The 20,637-nt window shown below is 35.8% G+C and overlaps 1 protein-coding gene across 3 annotated transcripts in view; it reads right to left on the bottom strand.

Moving 5' to 3' along the window:
* The window catches only part of Ppp4r3a (protein phosphatase 4 regulatory subunit 3A), a 42,046-nt gene that overhangs the window by 6,800 nt on the left and 14,609 nt on the right, over positions 1-20,637 (bottom strand). The window contains exons 2-10 of one of the 3 annotated variants that reach the window (XM_026394205.2): positions 19,812-19,867; positions 16,931-17,029; positions 12,196-12,813; positions 9,472-9,549; positions 9,273-9,389; positions 8,571-8,726; positions 5,990-6,121; positions 5,786-5,888; positions 4,453-4,611 (exon numbers count right to left, since the gene is read on the bottom strand). In XM_026394205.2, coding sequence (XP_026249990.1) covers positions 4,453-4,611; positions 5,786-5,888; positions 5,990-6,121; positions 8,571-8,726; positions 9,273-9,389; positions 9,472-9,549; positions 12,196-12,813; positions 16,931-17,029; positions 19,812-19,867 — 1,518 coding nt within the window. The remainder of the gene's footprint in view (positions 1-4,452; positions 4,612-5,785; positions 5,889-5,989; positions 6,122-8,570; positions 8,727-9,272; positions 9,390-9,471; positions 9,550-12,195; positions 12,814-16,930; positions 17,030-19,811; positions 19,868-20,637) is intronic. The other 2 variants (XM_026394206.2, XM_026394207.2) reach the window with 2 other exon arrangements.

Genomic DNA, 20,637 nt, shown 5'->3' with positions numbered 1-20,637 from the left:
ATCTTGAGGTATGGGGAGTTACTTAAGTCGCCATTCGTCAAGATCCAAATATACTCAGACAGCTAGACTTCAACAAAGCCCTCTTTACCTATGTGGAATTATCAGTAAGTTAATGCCCCAGTTATTGTAAACAGTTCAAAAAAGCATACTCACTTCATGCAGTCACATCGTCTTCGGTTGGCAAGATTAAATATTGTGTTTGTATTTTGGTTTCTTTGGAGATCATGGAAGTGGCTCGTTAAATTGCCAATTTGTTATTAATCAAGTCCTTCATGAGCAGGTAGCCAGGCAACCATGCTGACACGGTTTCTGGGTGGGAAGGCAGAGGAGTAAAGCAGCTCAATTTTTCTTTAGTTGGCAGAAAAGAGGTCCACAAGTGAATGCCCAATTAGGTACAGTTGATTATAAACTGCCTTAACAATTCAACTTAAGAGTGTATCTTTCTAAAGAAACACTCTGGGCAGGGAGTTTCAAATAGTTATATAGAATAACTGCATTGTATTTTTTAAACTACTAAATATTTTTTAAAACATAAGCATGGTGAAAACATTTTTAAACAATAAGAGGCATCTTTCTGGGTGATAAGTCAAACTTAACAAGGGTTTATTTTCCAAAATAGGAATTTTTTTTCTTTTTCTAAATGTTAACTGACAAAGGGAACTTAGTGAGGCAGTTCCACTTTTGATAAAATGAAAATCAATACTTAGAGCCTGCTAATTGGCCAAATTTTAAGCTTTTAGTATTGAAGGCAAGAGCTACTGTTATCCTAAGTATTGGTACTCCAACTTCACAGGCTTTGTGGAGACTTGTGTCCTACCAAAACACACACACACACTGACTCCGCTGGTCTGCATGCAGCTCCTAAGTGGGTGAAAAGAAACTTTTCCCTTCCTGGAATTCACTAGGACCAGGGCATGCGGACGCTCCTCAAAAAGCACTTCTACCCAGACACTGTGGATGTGAATAAGGAGGGTCTGATGGTCTTTTGTTTTGGTCCTTATTCCCATTTGCCCTCACTTAATAACTGTCCACTCAAACCAATCCCCCCAAAGGAAACCTATATTAAAAAAAATATGCAACCATTATTCTATGCTATTGAACAAAGTTTCTTTTAGAACTTTATTAGTGAAAAAAAAACAAAAACAAAAAAACCACCAGACAGTGTTGCATGCCTGTAATCCCAGTGATTCAGGATGCTGAGGCAGGAGTATCGCAAGTTCAAGGTCAACTTGGGCAAGACTGTGTCTCAAAATGAAAATTAAAAAGGGTGGGGGATATAGCTTAGTAGTAGAGCACCCCTGGGTTCAATTCCTAGTATGGCCTCTAAAATAAATAAATGAAAAAAGAAAGAATTTTGAGCGAGTTTTATAAAGTCAAGTCACTAAAAGAAGATAGTTTTTGGAGTAGGCCAAGTCGGCATAACTGTAGATTGTACTCAATCTGCTCAATTTTGATCATCTCTTTTAAAACAATTATCTTTATCTTACACAAGGTGAGATTTCATGTTTGAGACTCCCTACCTCATACGTAACTACAACAATAAGCTTTTAAAAATTTCATTCCTTGTACAGGTTTTCATATTTTAAACAGAAAGAAACAACAAAAAGGCCAGACAACATAAAGTATGAGCTCAGAACTACAATGTAAAATCAAAGAGTCTTGAAAAGCCCAAGGAAATAGACCAATGGAGCCAGTATCTAGCCTGAGTTTAGAAAGAACTGCTAGTCTCTATATATACTTGCTTAGTTGATTTAAATATGATATACTAATTGAGAGGCAACAGATATAAAATATTCCTGAGGTCCCTAAACTGTGAACATTAAACTGCTTATTATGTATTGTACTTAGATGTGTAAACTTAAGTATTTGTAAAATTCTTTATTAAAAAAATATTGTATCTAATGTCTATTTCAATGTACATTTTTCTCAGAAGCAATTATTTTACATTTCCCCAAATTTATAATTCAGTTCTTAGAAATCTTTGGTAAAGATTACATAAACCAGTACTTTCAAAGGGCTGTTCCTAAGGACTGGTGTCTTCTTTAAGAGGATAATCATATATTCAACCCTGGGAAGAGAGGTCCATTGAGAAGTCATTTGAGAAAAGTTAGTCTTAAGGATGATCTGACCTGACTCAGTTTATCAAATATCAACAGAAACAGAACATGAGATTTTGTCTCAGTTTCCAACAATATAAACTTTAATTTACTTGTAAATGATCCTCTCCACAGTTCAACAGATTACAACAATGCAAGCAAAATAACAAGATGGCCTTTTTCTTCAGCTGCATGTGCTGCCACTCTCCTGGGGACTTGCATGTCCTGCCTATGGCAACAATACAACACACTTTCCCACATTTAATATCTTAACTGTATATTCAACCAAGAATGTCACACACCCTCGGCCAAGAGAAACTCGAAGTCACCTCCTTTGTGGAATTCTGCTCTATTTCACTAATTTCAAATAAAAAGTTTGCACTTATTTTCAATTATTATAGAGGTGCTCCCAAGGTACCTCAATCTAGTACTTATTAAGTGGTATTTTGATTTTCACAGGACTTTCACCTAATGAACTGATTACACTGACAGCTTAGTCTTCATTTTCTTAGTGCCAGGTGTATATATAGTATTTAATCAAATCTAAGATGCCACTGATTGCAAAAAACTATTTTTTCCCCCTAAAGCTAAGGAAACAAAAGAACTACCAATTATAGTCGCTATACCATTAATTTTTAAGACTCACCTTGATTTCAGAGACAACTGTGTAAAAATGTACATCTTAGGATCAATTAAATATAGCCATAGGTGTTTAATATATTTGTTGAAATACCACTACTTAAACTTACACACTTATTCAGTTTTTCCATTCTGCCTATCTGTTCAAACTCCCTTTCCCACACCAAATAAAACCCTCTATCGTTGACACAAAGAACTATTCAGAGTTATTAACTCCCTCTAACCCTGGTGCTCTCACTTTTTCTTCACAAATCTATTAGGAAAATAAGTCTGATTCCATATGTGCTGAGCTCATAGATACAAGCAATAGTAAGGCAGAACAGAAATAATGACTTTATTTTTGCTGTCCTTAGAAAGTCTAAATTAAGCCAGAGCAGTGGCACACGCCTGTAATCCCATCGGTTTGTGAGATGAGGCAGGAGGACTACAAGTTCAAAGTCAGCTTCAGCAAATTAGCAAGGCCCCAAGCAACTCAGTGAGACCCTGTCTCTACAAAAAATATCAAAAGGGGCTGGGGTTGTGGCTCAGTGGTTAAGCATCCCTGGGTTCAATACCTAGTACAAAAAAAGAAGGAAGGAAAGAAGACTAAGTTAATGCCACAGATGCTACTCATTGCTTTAGGCTGAAAAAGACCACTGAAGTAACATTAAAGATGTGATCCTGGATATTTTACCAGAAAGTAATTGAACCAAATATTCACAACTTGGACAAAGAAAATATGCTCTGACCACATGTATTTTTAGTACATGTAGAGAGTAATGTGAAAAATTTAAGTCAATAAATGATAACTGTCACCTTGATAGAATTTTTAAAGACATTTTTCAATGATATCTTAAATATACAAAACACTCCAACTTACCTTTAAAAACTAAAAGGCAAAAGTTAGTTACCAGCAGATATCTCTTACTGAGCTTCCAGGCTCCCCCTAAACTTTGTCTGCCCACTTCTTTTTAGCCTCGCAGGTGCTAGGCAAGCACTCTACTGCTAAGCCACACCCCCAGCACCTGGTGTGCCCACTTCTATAAGGACAGTTTAAATATGGAAGCTCATTACCTAATAAATAAGGCTACTCAATGATAAGAACACTCTGGATCAACCTGTTTCCAATTAAGAAATGGTTTATTGCAACAAACTAGGGTCAAGTTACATATAACTAAGAATAATATTGTTAAAAGACTATCTGTTGTCTAGGATAGGTGTGTGAGAGCTCTGTGTGAGGGCCCTTAGCTCAATCTCCAGCACGGATGGGGAAAGACTATCTGTTGTTGCTCTCAAAGCGTATGCAAACTTTTTTCATACAGGTCACATGGTACATTATCTCTAGCATTGTGGGCCACATATGGCCTCTGTGGCAAATTTATTTTTGTTTTTTTAAACCACTCTTCAGAAATATCAAAACCATTTTTCAGTTTTCAGGTTGTACAAAAACAGGCCATGGGCTAGATTTGCCCAAAAGTTGAGGTAAAATGATCAAAGGGACTGTTTTAATAACAAAATGGTATAATTTTACTATAATTTGTACATATACTCTAATCCCTTTGCCATATATGTACAATATGGCAAAACTATATATAATCAGCATACAGAGACAGTGCAGAGCTTAGGTTCCCTGACCTATAGTCACCAAACTTTTCTTCTTAGGTAGTAAGATCCAAAGATAGCAACAACACGATAATATTCAAAGATAGTAAGTAAGTCTATGAGAAGCAACACTTACATAATGCCAGGAAAGCATGTTTGGAGGCCATAAGCACTAGCACTCTGCGAAGGATGTCTTTGTTGATAATGTAGTTCTTTATGTGATAGGTATGGTGCTCCACACAGAATGTTAACAATTCCAATACAAGTGCCAACAACTGTGCAGTTTGAAAATCATCTGAAATAAACAAAATACAATTTTACTTATACAAACAATCTCACGCCCCAAAGATGTACACATAGCACAGGAGGTTCTGCTAGATATCATCTCATCTTTGGTATAATCATTTTATCTTGCTCCCAAGATTTCAGTGTGCGTTATGTTTACTTTAGTACACACAGTGAGTCCACACTGAAAGGTAATTATTGGCTTATCTTTATTACTCGCCAAGCAGGAAGCCTCTGAGAACATTTTACTCACTGTTTTCATTCCTCCCGCTTAGTCCCCATAGATATTAGCAAAGTGCCTTCAACATAGGGTTTTAATAAATGCTGGGTGAATTGAGAATATGTGTTTGGAAAGAGGTCTCAAGCTTTACCCAATATGAATAAAATAGGAAAAAAAAAATTCCCATTTCAAATTTACATGTACTTTTTCTCTTAAGTTGTGTGTGTTTTTTTTCCCCTAAAGAGGGGGCTTTTTTTCTTAGATGTTGATGGACCTTTATTTTATTCATTTTTTTTTATAGGTGGTGCCGAGAATCAAACACAGTGCCTCACACATGCTAAGCAAGCACTCTACCACTGAGCCACAAGCCCAGCCCTCTTGTGTTTTAAAATAAATATAACACTCTGAATTCGATGAAAAAAGTGTTGTTTTCAGAGCTTCAATAAGGAATTTCCCAGTGAAGACCCTAAAACTACTTTTAAATGTGGCATTTTTAAAAATACATACACACATAAGCTAAAGCCCTGAGAAATAAAATGTAAAAACTAAAAAGTCATATTGAGCAGAAGCATAGCTCTGTCTAGACACCTGGAGTACAAATAACAAACTGTTCATAGCTACTGCCTTCTTATATATTTCACCTGTGCTTATACAAACTAAATACAAACATCACTGAACAAAAATTTATTTTAAAACCTTCTTTTTTGGGGTATACTTCTGTTATCTTTTTATTAACAGGATTTTAAAAAACAAATTTCTTAAATAGCTCTTGAAATATATTAGACCTCTATGTTAACCTAATGTTTGAACTTTTAAAGACTATTACTGTTCTTTTGAGGTATGCCTGCTGCCCATGCCTTTATTCCTCTCCCACTACCTCAAAATAAAGACTATTACTTAAGACCAACTTTGAATCTCAGAATTCAAGAAAAGAGAACTTAACTACCAACCTGCATTATCTTACCTTTACTAGGCTTGTCTTCTGTTGTATTTGCTAGTAAGGGAGCGGTGAGAACATGCATACAGTGCTTGTAGAAGAAACCAAGAAATTCAGTCTTTTCTGTTTTCTAAGGAATCAAAAACACTTTCATGAACTTTAACTGCACTGGTTCCCAGCAGCAATAAACAACATGCTAGCTATGAAAGAGGAAAAATGCCCATGGCTTACATTGGCAGTGGCTAGCATGTTCTCTGGGTCAACTAAAGTTCGAAGCAGGCCCATAAGTTGGACTGCTCCTCCAAGTTCAGGATCTGTATCACAAATCATATGTTCTATAATGAGGTTGATGAGCAAAATATCCTGGTGAGAAAAATACACATAAGGATCACTCATTAAACAGAGAATGGGAAAAGCACATATTAAGACACTATAGCATCAGTGAGTTCAAGCTATCATGCTAATACAAACAAAATGCAGTAACTGCCTCACTTCTTTACTAGGACATACTGCAGTGCTCCAAAGTGTGGAACAAAGACAAAGTTTCAGTTTGGTGTCAGTAGATCTGTTTGCCTCTCTGATAAAATGCAGCAAACTCATGGGCTTTACATTAACTTTAATAATGAAAATACTTATTCGCTACATTTATTTTAATACAGAGTCCTTCTATTTTTGATAAATGATATATTTCTTCTCCATTTATGGAAATTTTTAAAAAGTTTCCCTTTAAAATACATTTAGGAAAATAGGTGGCACTTGAATACCTGAAATTGAGGGAAATGCAATTATAGTATTACAGTGCACAAAACAACAAATGTATTATTCAGATTCCAAATGTCAAAGAAAATAGACTGCTGCCTTTCCTGAGGCCCAATTATGACTGGTATTCCTGGCCATAGAGTAAATAAAATTGAGAGGGATTCAGTGAGAGAATTCCATACTTCTGCCTATATATGTAATTGTAGAGTGAACAAGGACAGAGAAAATGTTGACAAAATATGGAAATGGTGATCAAGAGTGAAAATCAAAAAGGCCCAGGTCTGTAATCCCAGCTATGTGGGGAGCTGATGCAGAGGACAGTAAGGTTTGAGGCTAGCCTGAACAATTTAGTGATACCCTGTCTCAAATAAAGAGCAGAGGGCATAAATAAGTGATAAAGCACTCCTGGTTTCAATCCAGAGTCCTGAAGAAGAAAACAGAAAAAAGAAAACGGGAGTGAAGTACTAAAATGTGATTCATCTGGTAGGTAACATGGTCAACAAGAACAGCCCCATTTTCAGTTATACAGACATATTTGTTCTCAGGACTATTTCATAAAGGAAAAATGAGACTTAACATTCAAAAGTTCAAACTGGTATTTTTCTGTAACTACCCTGGTACAGTTTAAAAATAAACCTTAAATATAGATGTTACTAGCCATTTCAGTTCATTTTGACACCACATCACATTAAGTAGAATCTTTTCAAACAGTAACAAGGGCTATCTTCTTCAATTATAAGAAACACAACAGGCTAGAATTGTGCAGAGATTTATTTTCTAAGGGGATGTCGTCTTCCTCCCTCCCTCAAGAAGAACTAGAGGGCAGACCAGCTTAGTTTATTCTTTTTTTTTCTGGTCCTGGGGACTGAACCCAAGGTGCTTTACCACTGAGCTACATCCCCAGTCCTTTTATTTTTTAGTTATAGGTGTGCACAATATCTTTATTTTACTTTATGCTGAGGATTGAACCCAGTGCCTCATACATGCTAGGTGAGCACTCTACTTCTGAGCCACAACAGGCCCCTAGTCCTTTTAATTTTAAAACAGTGTCTCATTAAGCTGCTTAGGGTCTTGCTAAATTGTGAGGCAGGCCTTGAACTTGCAATCCCCCTGCCTCAGCCTCCCAAGTTGTTGGGATTATAGGCGTACGCCACTATACTTGGTTCGGCTTAGTCTATTCTTAAGTAAAAAGTTATCTATAAAATTTTATGGAGTAAGGAGGAAAACTCAGAAATCACTGGTTATCTGAAAATAAAGAGGAGCACACATATTTACAGCTCCCATATACATGATACATCATAAAATCTGTAAGTGTCCTTCATATTACCAGAATATACTCTCTTAGCTGTTTTATAATTGATGTGTCTATTATAATTTCTCACAAATCCTAAGTTTATGTGTGCGTCTGAACAAGACACAGCTTGTTATTTATGATTAGGCAATAAACAGTTCCCTAAATACTTTTCAAGGGACTATGTTTTGTCTGTTCTTTCTTTTTTTTTTTAAACATTTTTTTTGGGGGTGTAGATGGACACAACACATTGCATTTATTTTTATGTGGTGCTGAGGATCGAACCTGGCTCCCGCCTGTGCTAGGTGAGCGCTCTACTGCTGAGCCACAATCCCAGCCCTTGTTTGTTCTTTCTTAATGATTCTGAGAATCTACTCTAGAAGCCAATGTTTCCTAGGGGAGTTACTTATAATTCTTTCTACAGAAGAATAATTAACTGATTAAATGATTTCAATAAAATAATACAGAAGTTAACTTCAGAGTTAAGAAGAAAAATTAGTGTCAAAAATTTTTAAAGAAACTTAAACTGAACATTAACAACTGTTGAAAGACAACAAATTTATAAACTAAGATAGGAGCCAATTTAGGGAAATAATAAAGCCATCTGACATTACAGCTGTACTTCCCCCAAAGAGCAATAACTTAACTCTTAAAAATGAAACACAGCTATAGCCTCCTATGTACAAATATATAAACAAAAATATAAACACAGCTATAGCCTCCTATGTACAAATACTTACTATGCGCGCAAATAATATTTACCTTGCTGGTTATTTTTTGCTCTGTTAACTTCTTACTTACATCATCATTCTGTTGTGCCTCCTGCATGACAAACTCTCGTACCATGGATGGATTATATTCAACCAAGTATGAGAATATATCAGTAGCAGCACTTCGCACCTGTGTATCATCCATACCCTACAGAGAAAGAACACTTCTTCTACTAAAATTACAAAAACATGGAACTTACGATTATATGAATGTCTAAAACTTTGAACAAATTATAACACTGCAATACAAAAAAGGTCTAAAATTCTGTTGAATGTAAAAACTCTTATTCTAAGGATAAAATTATACCTTCTAACCTACTTGCTCCTGTTTGCCTATTTCAATATTTCATCTAATGAAAGAAATTATTACTAAAACTATGGAGAATTCCTTTAATCAAGCTTTCTTTTAATACAGTGTAAGATTTCAATACTAGAATTTCATTGCTTCTTTATGAAACACACAGCTAATATTAAATACTGGCACATATATTTGTGTGGGTATGCGCTTCCCCAACCCTCGTCCCCATTGGGGCTAGAACCCAGGGCCTCATGCATACTAGGCAGGCACTCTATCACTGAGCTTTATCTCCAGCCCCTAATACCAGCTACATTAAAATACCTACGTTACATAATATGACTTTTGTGGTTAAAAAAAATAAGTCATTTAAAACGAAGAGAAGAGAAACAAACTTACAAGGATGACTTCTAAAGCTGGTAATATGCCCATGTTTGACAAAGTCTTGAAAAAAGCATCTCTGTTTTGAGGTTGTAGCGTTTGAGAAAACGCACAAAATTCTTTTAAAAAGTTAACCTGAAATCAGGATAAACGGTAAATGAACATAAAAATGGTTTGTTGTTCTATTTTATGCCTTTCTTAATATCTAATTTCTTACCAATTCCTGTCTTTTTTCCTCATCTGTTGCTTCATCTGTTAGTTGTGCAAACAAATCTGTCAGAAATTTTTCATCTTCCTGTGAAATATGGGAAAAATTTAATTATATTAGAGGTAAAAGTATATAAAAATAAAACTATGCTGTAATATACACATAAGATACTTCTATTAATAACCGGTACTCGCAAACCTGTTCTATAAAAGAAAGGAAGAAAAACCAAACTGTTGGATAAATTGCAAGGTTCTTATCAGAAAGATTATTCTTATATTTTGGCAAGGCTCTTTTTCCTAAATCTATTTAAGGGCCAGAGAATATCTATTTTAGGCTTTGCAGACATTCTCCCCCTTTCCCCCACTGGGGATTATACCCAGGGGCATCTTATCACTGAGTTACATCCCAGTCCCCCCGCCCCCTGCCAAACTTTTAAAATTTTAAGACAAGGTCTCACTAAGTTATCCATGCTACTCAGTCTCCTAATTCACTACATCTATTCAATTCTGTCGTAGCAATGGCAACAGTCAGACGATATGTAAATGAATGAGTACACCTGTGTTCCAATAAAATTTTATTTACAAAACACAAAGCAAGCAAAGGCAAGCAGTCTGCCAATCCCTCATTTATATAGGCTCTTACTAACTAACCTTAGAAGTTAAGGTTCCACAACCTTTCAAATGGGGAGGAAGATAAAAGCTTTCTTGAGGTTTTACAGATACAGAAGGTGATCCAATATTTAAAAAGTGAAATTCAGAGTTTTAAACAAACATCTATTATTTGAAGATATTCATTGCACACACAAAATATTAATATATGTTTAATTACTTTAGAAAAGGACTTAAAGGATACCCACACAGGATATTTATCTAGGTAAATAAGTTAGAGAAGTACAGAACTTATAAAGAACTTCAGATGTTACCTTATGTCCTTATTTTATAATTAAGACAAATATTACCCAAGCCCAATTGATTAATAGGTCAAAGAGTCTCCCTGATCGACTATCAAATTTTCCTCTGCACTGTTTTTCATCAATTAGAAAAATATTTTAATTCTACATAGCTGGAAGTAGTGAATTAATACTCCAGGCCCTATATATGACACACACATACACAACTTCCCACTACATTATAAGCTTCACATTCACTACTGGAGGTACTCAGGAAACATTTTCTTTTAACACTACACTAGTTGGTTATTCCTTATTTTACTTTTTCTAAAAAAACCACAAACAGGTTATACCTCATTACAGGTTTTTTTTTTTTTTGGACCATGTTTGTTACAAAATGGCACCCAATTTCAAAACACACCCCAAATAGTACAAGAATGATTAACTGTACTACAGAGGTAGTAGTCAATTTTAAGATGAGGTATGCCAGCATGTGTACACACAAGGACGGCAGGTACCTGCTTTAAATAGTACCTCTAACATGCTCTTGTTCCAGGCTCAGTGGTGCATGCCTGTAATCCCTATGGCTTGGGAGGCTAAGGCAGGAGGACTGCAAGTTCAAAGTCAGCCTCAGCAACTTAGCAAGGCCCTAAGCAACTTAGAGAGCCTCTGTCTCCAAAAAGGAGCTCGGAATATGGCTCAATGACTGAGTGCTCCTGGGTTCAATCCTTGGTGTTAATTAAAAAAAGCTCTTGCTTTTGTCTAAGGGTGTAGTTCAGTGGCACAGAGCTTGCCTAGTATGCACTTGGCCCTGAGTTTGGAAATAAGGGCCTCGAATCAAGAAAAACAGAACAATAGAACAGTAGCATTGGCAGCCAGAATTTTGGAGAGGATATTGCACACTGTAGGGAAGCAAAGCCTTAACAACTTGAAATTATTTGCACTTAATGATTAAAACCGGTATTTTACCCATTGAAGACCAAGAAAACAGAAGTGACAGATCCCTACAACACAAAAATAGAACCATATGGAGCCAAAGAGATGAAAAGAACAAGATTATCTGCAGAAATCAGGGGTCAAAAGTGAATTAGAGAATGTGGTTCTGCTAGCTAGCAAAAGCTGGATCCTTATCAAAGAACAAATGGAAAATGGTACCAGAACCCTAACTCCAACATTAGCAACGACAATACTCCCCACAGAGGATTGTGGAGAGTATATACCATAATCTTAACAGATTGTACTGCCCACATTATTTGTTTACATGTCTGTCTAAAATGAAAATATGTCAAATTGGTCAATATGAAATGAAATTATTTCTAGTTCTAGGAAAACATCTGCAGTTTAAGCACCCCCAATCTGCAAATTTGAAATTCAAAACTTTTTGATGCTGACACATCAAAAAGTTTTGGACTTTGGAGCATTTCAGATTTTGAATTTTTGGATTAGAAATTTGGATTTGGAGGCCTCAGCCTCCAGAGTAGCTGGGATGACAGGCATTAAGGTCAGCTCCCCCGTAATTTCTTCAAACTAAGGGTGATATAAACCCACAGTCTCAGGCATGCTAAGCAAGCAATATACCACTGAGTTATACCCCCACCTCCAAGCTAGACTACTTTATCATTTACCTTCCCTACCCCAAACAAGCACCTCTGATCTGAAGAGTATTATTATTTATCAAAATTTATTGTAGACCATCAAAATAGTCACCTTTAGATTTTAACAAAATCAAACTCACTTAGGATTTAAAAGAATGAATTAATTTTTGCTTAAGGCAAGTAGCAATTTAAGTGGTATTAATCAAGTAGGTACCTTTTTTTAAGTAGGAAGAAAATGATCTAACTTACCTGTAACATACCAACAATTTCTACCTTATTGAAAAAGATAAAGGAGTGAAGTGTTGATAACATGTTTTCTTCAAAGACCGAAGGGGTAGGGAGAACCATATCCTGTATATACTGAACTCTGTATGTCTGATGAATTTTTTGTTTCAGCTCAGGATCTGATATGGGAATCACTTCTTTAAATTTGGCTGTTTTTGTTAGAAATTCCCTGTGTTTACGTGGTTGTGATAAAGCAGGATCATATTCTAAACATCCAATGACGTCCATTATACATTCCTCAGAGAACATGACCTCAAAAAGAGCAGTTCGATTCAAGAGGAAGATGCCTTTGATAATTTCATACAAGTGGTGCAGTCCTTCAATATTTTCCAAATCCTCACATACATGAAAAAGCTCTAAGAGCTTCTTAATATAACCCTCATTTTCCAGTGCTAGTGCAAGTTTTTCACGGCGGAGGGGGGAAGGTAAAGATGATGCCACAAGTTCTGCAATTTCCTCAAGGCGACTTAATTCACAAGACGGCAATTCTAAACCTGGTGATGACATATCATCAAATCGTTCCTCTTCAGATTCATCTACAAGGTCCTGAGTGATGTCCACTGAAGGGTCCTTTCCTTGAACCTATGAAGAAAAATTTATGTAGCTGACAAAACACACACCAGCAAACCTAAACAATATCCTTCAACAAATAGAGATATTATAAGAAAACCATAACAATAATTTTCAATTTTTAGAATCTTATTTCAAACTTGACACAACTGCCTGCTTTTTCGAAGTTGCTGTCATGGTTTGAATATGATATATCCCTCTAACCTATCAATGCAAAAATATTCAGAGATGAAATGATTAGATTATGAGAGCTGTGACAGAAGTGGTCAATGGTTCAGAAGGAGAGTTCCCTGGAAGGATACATCCCTCTCCTTCCTCTGATTCCCATATGCCAGGAGGGGAGCAGCTTTCTTCCACCGCACCCTTCCCTCATGATGTGCTGCCTTACCTTGGGCCCAGAGTCTGCCAATCATGGGCTGAGACCTTCCTCTAAGTTGTTCTTATTGAGTGTTTGGGCCACAGGAATGAAAACGCTAACTGAAATAGTTACATTTCTCCAAATAACACATACTTTAAAATGAACTTTCTCTTAAAGTACAATACCTGTAGGAAGAGTAACTTTCTAGGACAGGCTAAAACAACTAAGACTGTCCAAGAGTTCCCTTGTGGACCCACAATAGAGGCGGAATGCCAAAACACTTATTCACAATCTCCCATTTATGGATTATTTTCCAAAAGACTAGGGAGAGGTCTCAGAAACATTCTTAGGACTCTTCAATATTTAAGTAAAATTCAAGTAAATATCAAATATCATACAGAGTGCTGTGATCATAGTACATATATATAACTATAACCAATAAGGAAAACAATGTCCATTGATCTTAGGAAAGGGTCAGAGAGCATAAACAAACTGGCTTTGGACCAAAGTAGGTCAATAATTTCCTACAAATGCTAGATGGTACCCCAAAGATATAACAAAAGCTCAGTAGGATACAAATACACCTACACAAAAATAAAGCCACAAATGAAGTAACCTCAACCTATAAGTAGTAGAGCCATCCCCAAGAATATCTCCTAAAAGTTAAGGAACCAAACTGAAAAAGTTCAACTTTCTACATATCCAAACCTATACCTACTTTTCGACCCCCCAGAATCCTAAAACCTGTCATAAATCCCAACTTTGTGTTACTGAAAAAATTCTAAATATATAAAAATATAAAAAGTAGGCCTTATATGAAATATATGGCTAAGAGATAACTGTGGATGGATACTGGAAGGGAAGACAGCCTGAAGTATTTGTCTTGAAATACGTTGCAAGTTAAGGTCCAATATGGTCTGGATCTTAACTCTGTAGGGAACACTACTGCAAGAAGGCCAGATATATTCAAGGTTTACACCTGGCACAGTTTCAAGCTGGTACTAGTTTGGTTAATTACATAAGTTCTCATTATAGTTTTATGTTCTAATACCAAAGCTATGGCTTTACTCACAGAAAAATGTTTGTGTACCTGGGAATTGAACCCAGGGGCACTTTGTTGCTGAACTACATCTCCAGCCCTTTTTATTTTGAGACAGAGTCTCACTAAATTGCCCAGGCTGGTTTTGAACTTGCAATCCTCCTGCCCCAGCCTCCAGTTGCTGGGAATACAGGTTTGTAGCATGTGCCCAGTTGATAGGATTGATTAATAAACCAAACTAAAAGGGACAAGAAAAATGAGAAAGCCATCTTTCCGAGTTAAGACCTAGTAACTACTACCCAGGAGGGTAACAGAAAAAGGGAGGATTTTTTTTTTTTTTTTTTTTTAGCTATTTTGGTATATAAGGGTGATGAATAGGGGTCAAGAAATAAAGAAACATGTAGGTAAAATGTAATGACTTCCCTGGAATGAGCCAGGATCCAGAAAACGGTACAAACAGAATTCATTTTAAAAAAGTGACCGAGAGATGGGCACAAAGGCACACACCTGAAATCTCAGTGACTTGACCAGCTGAGGCAGGAGGATATAAGTTCAAGGCTGCCTGTGTGACTTCTCAAAATTTAAAAGGGCTGGGGTATATAGTTCAGTGGCAGTGTCGCTGGGTTCAATCTCTAGGACCAAATCAAAAGCAAAAAACACGAGTAATTGAGAAACGGCACTTTTAAGATAAACTATATGTAAAAGTTAGAGGGAAAGACCAGAAAAGAACATAAAATACACAGTGGTTCTTTGGTAAGTTACTTCAGAGAAAGAACCCAAGTATTCATCTGTGCTCCCAAATGAAAAAAAACTGAGACCACATCTCAAAACAAAAACAAAAAGAACAAGGTAAAGATCAAACAATATTAAAAAAAGAATCAGGCACAACAGTTACAGAAAGAGCCCAGATTTGAATTAAATATTAGCTCACTAGAAAAATGGTTCAATCCCCAGTACCACACACACCAAAAAAAAAAAAAAAAAAAAAAAAAAAGGAAAGGACAAAGAATAAAAGAAAGAAGGCATTTGGATATAAATGTGACACCTTCGCGTTCTAGAGAAGGACAAGGACAGCATCAACAGGCAGGTTTATCTATATTAAAACAACAACAACAACAAAAACGCAGCTGAGTTCAATATGCAGAAGAAATAAAATTGTACAAGTTAAGAAAAAACTGTGCCTTGAGGACACTGTATTTTCTATTAAAGGTGTGGCTCTTAAACTTCAGGGTGCACCAGAATCACCAAAAGCAGGACTGACAAAACTAGCCAAATCCCATCCATTTGCATGTAATTTATGGCTATTTTTTTTAAACACCAGAGATTAAACCCAGGGGTGCTAAATCACTGAGCTACATCCCTAGCCCATTTTTATTTTGAGATAGGGTCTCTCTAAGTTGCTTTGAGTATGTAAAGCTTAAAATATTTACTACCTTGCCCTTTACATTCTGACCTACAGGGTTTAAGACATCATTATAGGATCCTAGCTTCTGATATAGTAGGTCTTACTCCTATACTGGTGAAGACCACATTTTTTTTTTTGGAGGGGGTAGGTACTATGGATTGAACTCAGGAGCACTCGACCACTGAGCCACATCCCCAGCCTTATTTTGTATTTTATTTAGAAACAGGGTCTCATTGAGTTGCTTAGTGCCTTGCCCTTGCTGAGGCTGGCTTTGAACTCTCGATCCTCCTGCCTCAGCCCCCTGAGCTGCTGGGATTACAGGTAGAGCCACCACGATTGGCAAGAACGGCATTTTTGGAGACTCAATTAATTTAAAAAAAAATCTATTGAAGATTATTCTCCAAATGAAATAAGCATGGAAATAGAGAAAACCTCTCTAGGAGGAAATGGCGAAATGAGCCTGTAATAAGAACCAATAAATACAAAGAAAAAACCCAAAAGCATATTCACAATGATTATGGAGATTATGTCAAGAGAATGAGGTACCAGAGTAGGGAAAGATAAAGATCAGACAATATTAAAAAAGAATCAGACACAACAGTTACAGAATGAGCCCAGGTTTGAATTAAATTATGAATCAATTAAGAACATTTGCACTTAGAAGCAAAGTGAGGGTGACTAGATAGTCAACGGTCATAGAGCTCAAGACCAGTGCAAGGGTGGGCTCGACTTCAAGAGCCACAAGAACAAAGCCTGTCACAATCACACTTGTTTTATTTTTTAGAAAAGATAATTTTAGCTGTGAAACTATCAGTCAAGATGAAACAAATAAACCAGGAAAGAAATGATGGACATGTGAGAGTGCACAAAATGAAGATAAGTGAATGGACCCAAGGTTGACTACCAAGAACAGAACAGACGTTAGGGCTAAGGAAAGAATAAGCAGGCCCCATGAGTCTGTTTCTGAAACTAGATGGCATTTACTGAGAGGAGGGTCAGGAGGATAAGTGGATCTAGGTGAGAAGATTGTTTTTGATTTTGGATTGTCCAGTTGGAGATGCTAGTGAATACTCAAAGGGGAGTTCTTCGAGAAGGCAGTAAAATATAAAATTTGAGTTTAGCAAAAGTCTGATCAGGGTAATGTGGTATGGATAAATTACACCTTCTTTAAACCAAGCTTTTCATAGAGATTTAAAAGATCTATCTGAAATTTATTTAAAATTTAGGGTTTTAGCTGAAAGCATTGCCAAAAAAACAAACAAAAAACAAACAAACAAAAAAAACAACCTTTCAAGAGAGCATATTGATTTTCTATTTTTAAAATTACCTGACATATTTTCTCCCAAATTTCATCACATCCAGCTTTTTCTTGAAAGCTAAGGGCCAAGTCATAATTTTCTGCTTCAGACCACACAATCAGAGTGTCCTTTGGATTAGGGGGGAAAAAAAAGAGTCTGAATGATTAACATACATTACTACAACTGTTTCAAAGTATAAGGCAAATGAACAAAGCAACAGGAATTCAGAACATCACTCATTTTTATTTTTTGCAACACTGTATTATCAATGTCTTTTCATGCTTAATTTTTACCAAATATGAAAAACAAATGTTTACCTAAGGACAAAGCCTGACCAATATATGAATTTAATGTTCTAAAACATACCAAGAAAACTCTACACCAATCTTGTCCTTGCACATCAAGTCACATTTTATGCTCTCATTAAAATGGCCAAAGAGTAAGTCTGAGCATACAATTACTAGAGGTATGTTAGAAAGCTGGGATTAAAACAAAACAACTTGTCTTTTCCCTCAACAGGTGTTCTTTACAAGCTGGGGCATGTGAGGTTCCTGAAGGCCTTGAAATTACTTGCCTACATTTGTAATATGTGATGTGATCATTTATTTGAACAGTTAAACAGTTAAAATTTCACAAAAGTTCTATGGTTCATGAAGCAGCATACTCATAGCACCTACCACCTTTTTACTTCTATTCAGGGAGAACTTTATTTTGAGACAGGGTTTTGCTATAGACATCTAAGCTCCTCAAGTAACCTACTGCCTCAGCATCCTAAGTAGTTGGCACTACAACTACAGGCACATGCCACTATGACCAGCTGAGAATTTTTTTTAATAGGAAATTTAACAAACATTTCAAGAGATTTAAGATATAATCTCAGCAAGACACTGCATGTACAACAAATGAGACCATCTTATAATCCCCACAGCCCAAAATGATCTGTATTAAAAAATTATCGAGTTTAAGATACTCTTTCAAATTTATTGGTAGTAAATAAACATATTAGCAATCACCATTGTTAAAAAAGGTCATTTCATGGAGAAAGGTTTATGAATCATCTTTTTTAAGAAACACTGAATAGTGCTAAGGAGAGTCACTTCAAAATAAAGAAGCCTGAAAAGATATGTAATAGCTATCTTCAAGTTCTGGAGGGACTGTCGCTAACTTTAGTTTTTCACGTTAGTTTTTTTCCAAAGAGAAGAATGTGAGTCCCAGTTAGAGGTAACTGAGTACAATATAAAGAAAAATATTAAATATAACTGTATACAACTTCTCTGTTATATATATATATATTCAGAATCATTTAAGACTGATGCTTAAATCAAGGTGTGGACAGACATGTTGTATGTTCATAATTACACTTGACAAATTTAATAGGTTTTAACAACTAAGAAATAGTTCTGAGCTGGGCATGGTGGCACAAGCCTATAAACCCAGCAGCAACTCAGGAGGCTGAGGCCCAAACAACTTAGAGAGACCCTGTCTCAAAATAAAAAAGGCTGTGGATGTGGCTGAGTGATTAAGCACCTCTGGGTCTAATACCAAAAAATAAAAATTAAAAGTTTTTCTGTTTCCTTGAACAGCTGAATGTTCAAATCATTTTATTTATCAAATAACCTACAGGCTAAAGTGAGACACTCTTCTCCAGAGTATATCTTTCCTACTTTGTGTAAGATGTATTTTTACTCTTAAACTGATAAAAACCTCCGAACCATGAATTATGAAACATTAAAGTCCAATATTCCAGCCTTCAGTTATTCAATCAAACCTAAAAATTTTCTTAAGATCAACAAAATGTTAATAGATCAAACTATCAAGAAGATATTTTATATTATACCAATGTTTTCTGGAGAAATAAAGCACCTCTATCAATAAACTTTATTAAATTCCTTCTAGTAGCATTTTAATGGTCACTTTAAAGTGAAGCAAAACATTCTACTTATGAACAGGCTGTTAATACTCTTTCTTCTAAAGTAATTATTGTTATTACTACTGAGGATTTAACCCAGGGGCACTTTACCATTGAGATACATCCCCAGTCCTTTTCATTTTGAGACAGAAACCTCACTAAATTGCTAAGGGCCTTCTCGCCTGAGATCCTCTTTGTCTCAGCCTACCAAGTCGCTAAGATAGGATTATAGGCATGCACTGCTGGTGCCCCAGCTTAAAGTAATTATTTTTCTCAGCATCTTCAAGGCAGCAAAGGAACAGTTTGATTTCACTGGTTTTGTAAAAGTATGTGTGTGTGCAGAATAAACACCATTTGATAACAGTGGTAGTAAGTGCTAAGTGAAAATTTATTTTCAGACATTTCTGGCACCTTAGAAGGGCATAAAGGTATACTCAATAGAAGTTACTGTCAAAAATTGTATCAGCACTCTAAGGCCTCTCTGAGGCTATCTACACAGCATTGCTCTATAGGGAGATACTTCTGTCCATCTGCACTAGTATCTACAAAATAAGAAGGAATCTCCACCATTTAGTTGTTAGTATTAGCTGGTTTGTCAAATCAGGGGTCACTTTTTTCTTCATGTAAAAAACAAGGAAATGGTTACTTTACTTTTAAAAGATTCAGTTGCTAGAATATCAGGAACATGAACTCATCTTGAGACAAGCTTTTAAAAAAATTTTTTAAATTAAGTATGGCTGAGGGTATAGCTCAGTGGTAGAGCATGTGCTTAGCCTAGAGAGGCCCTGGGTTCAATCTCCAGCATTGAATAAATTGCTTTAAACATTATAGAATAAATTGAAATTTATAGAAATTGGCTGAAACTTTATAATTAGATTGGCAAATGTGCTGTAATCTGTTCTGAATTTCTTATTGTAAGAAAACAGATGGTAAATTTCTATTGAATCACCAAACTGAGAGGATAATATACAAGATAAAACACAACATCTTCAAATTTTTACCTGTTGTTTCTGGTATGCAGTATTAGGATTTATTTTGGACTCTAAAAGCAGAGAACCTATGAAAAAGAAAAAAAAAACAACAAACAAAACAAAGACATTCCATTATGTTATTGCAAAACATCAAAATTATATTCCCTTATATACATTTCTTTTTTGAATATCAGATGCAACTCACACACAACTTCAGTTAAGGAAAAAAATTCAAGCAATATAAATGTAAACATAATAATCTGTAATTTAAGAAATGTATTTTATACATGCTTACTTTTTTTTGTTTTGCAGTGCTGGGATTGAGTCCAGGGCCTTGTGCATGGCAGGCAGGTGTTCCACCACTGAACTACACTCCCAGCTCCTATATACTTACTTTTCTTTCTTTCTTTTTTTTTTTTTTTGGTGGTGCTGGGGATTAAACCCAGGGTGTTGTGCATGCGAGGCAAGCACTCTACCAACTGAGCTATATTCCCAGCCTTTGTATGCTTACTTTTAACGAAACAGATACGACAATCTGAACAGCAAATTGGATGGTAATAAAAAAAAACCTAACAATTTATTCCAGAACATAAAACCTAAAGACAAGTTCTGGACCAAAATGCTTAAGCAGCAATAGTTTTCTCTGCAGCTGTCTCTCATACAGTGCTTTTGTTTTTTTCTCATGTTACACTTAACAGTTGCTTTACCCATTCCAAAGAGTGGCTATATAATTGAGAATAATCAGTTGCCTTAACATTTCCAAACTTACCTTGCCTTCCGGCTAAAACTAATTTATTGATTTTATGATGCTGCCGAATATTAGTGATTTACTACTATTTACTATTTGCTCAAAACA

Source organism: Urocitellus parryii, chromosome 6 (genome assembly GCF_045843805.1).
Source record: "Urocitellus parryii isolate mUroPar1 chromosome 6, mUroPar1.hap1, whole genome shotgun sequence".
NCBI classification, from domain to species: Eukaryota; Metazoa; Chordata; class Mammalia; order Rodentia; family Sciuridae; genus Urocitellus; species Urocitellus parryii.
Note: the sequence above shows the minus strand (reverse complement) of the source record. Positions and strands in the feature narration are given on the sequence as shown.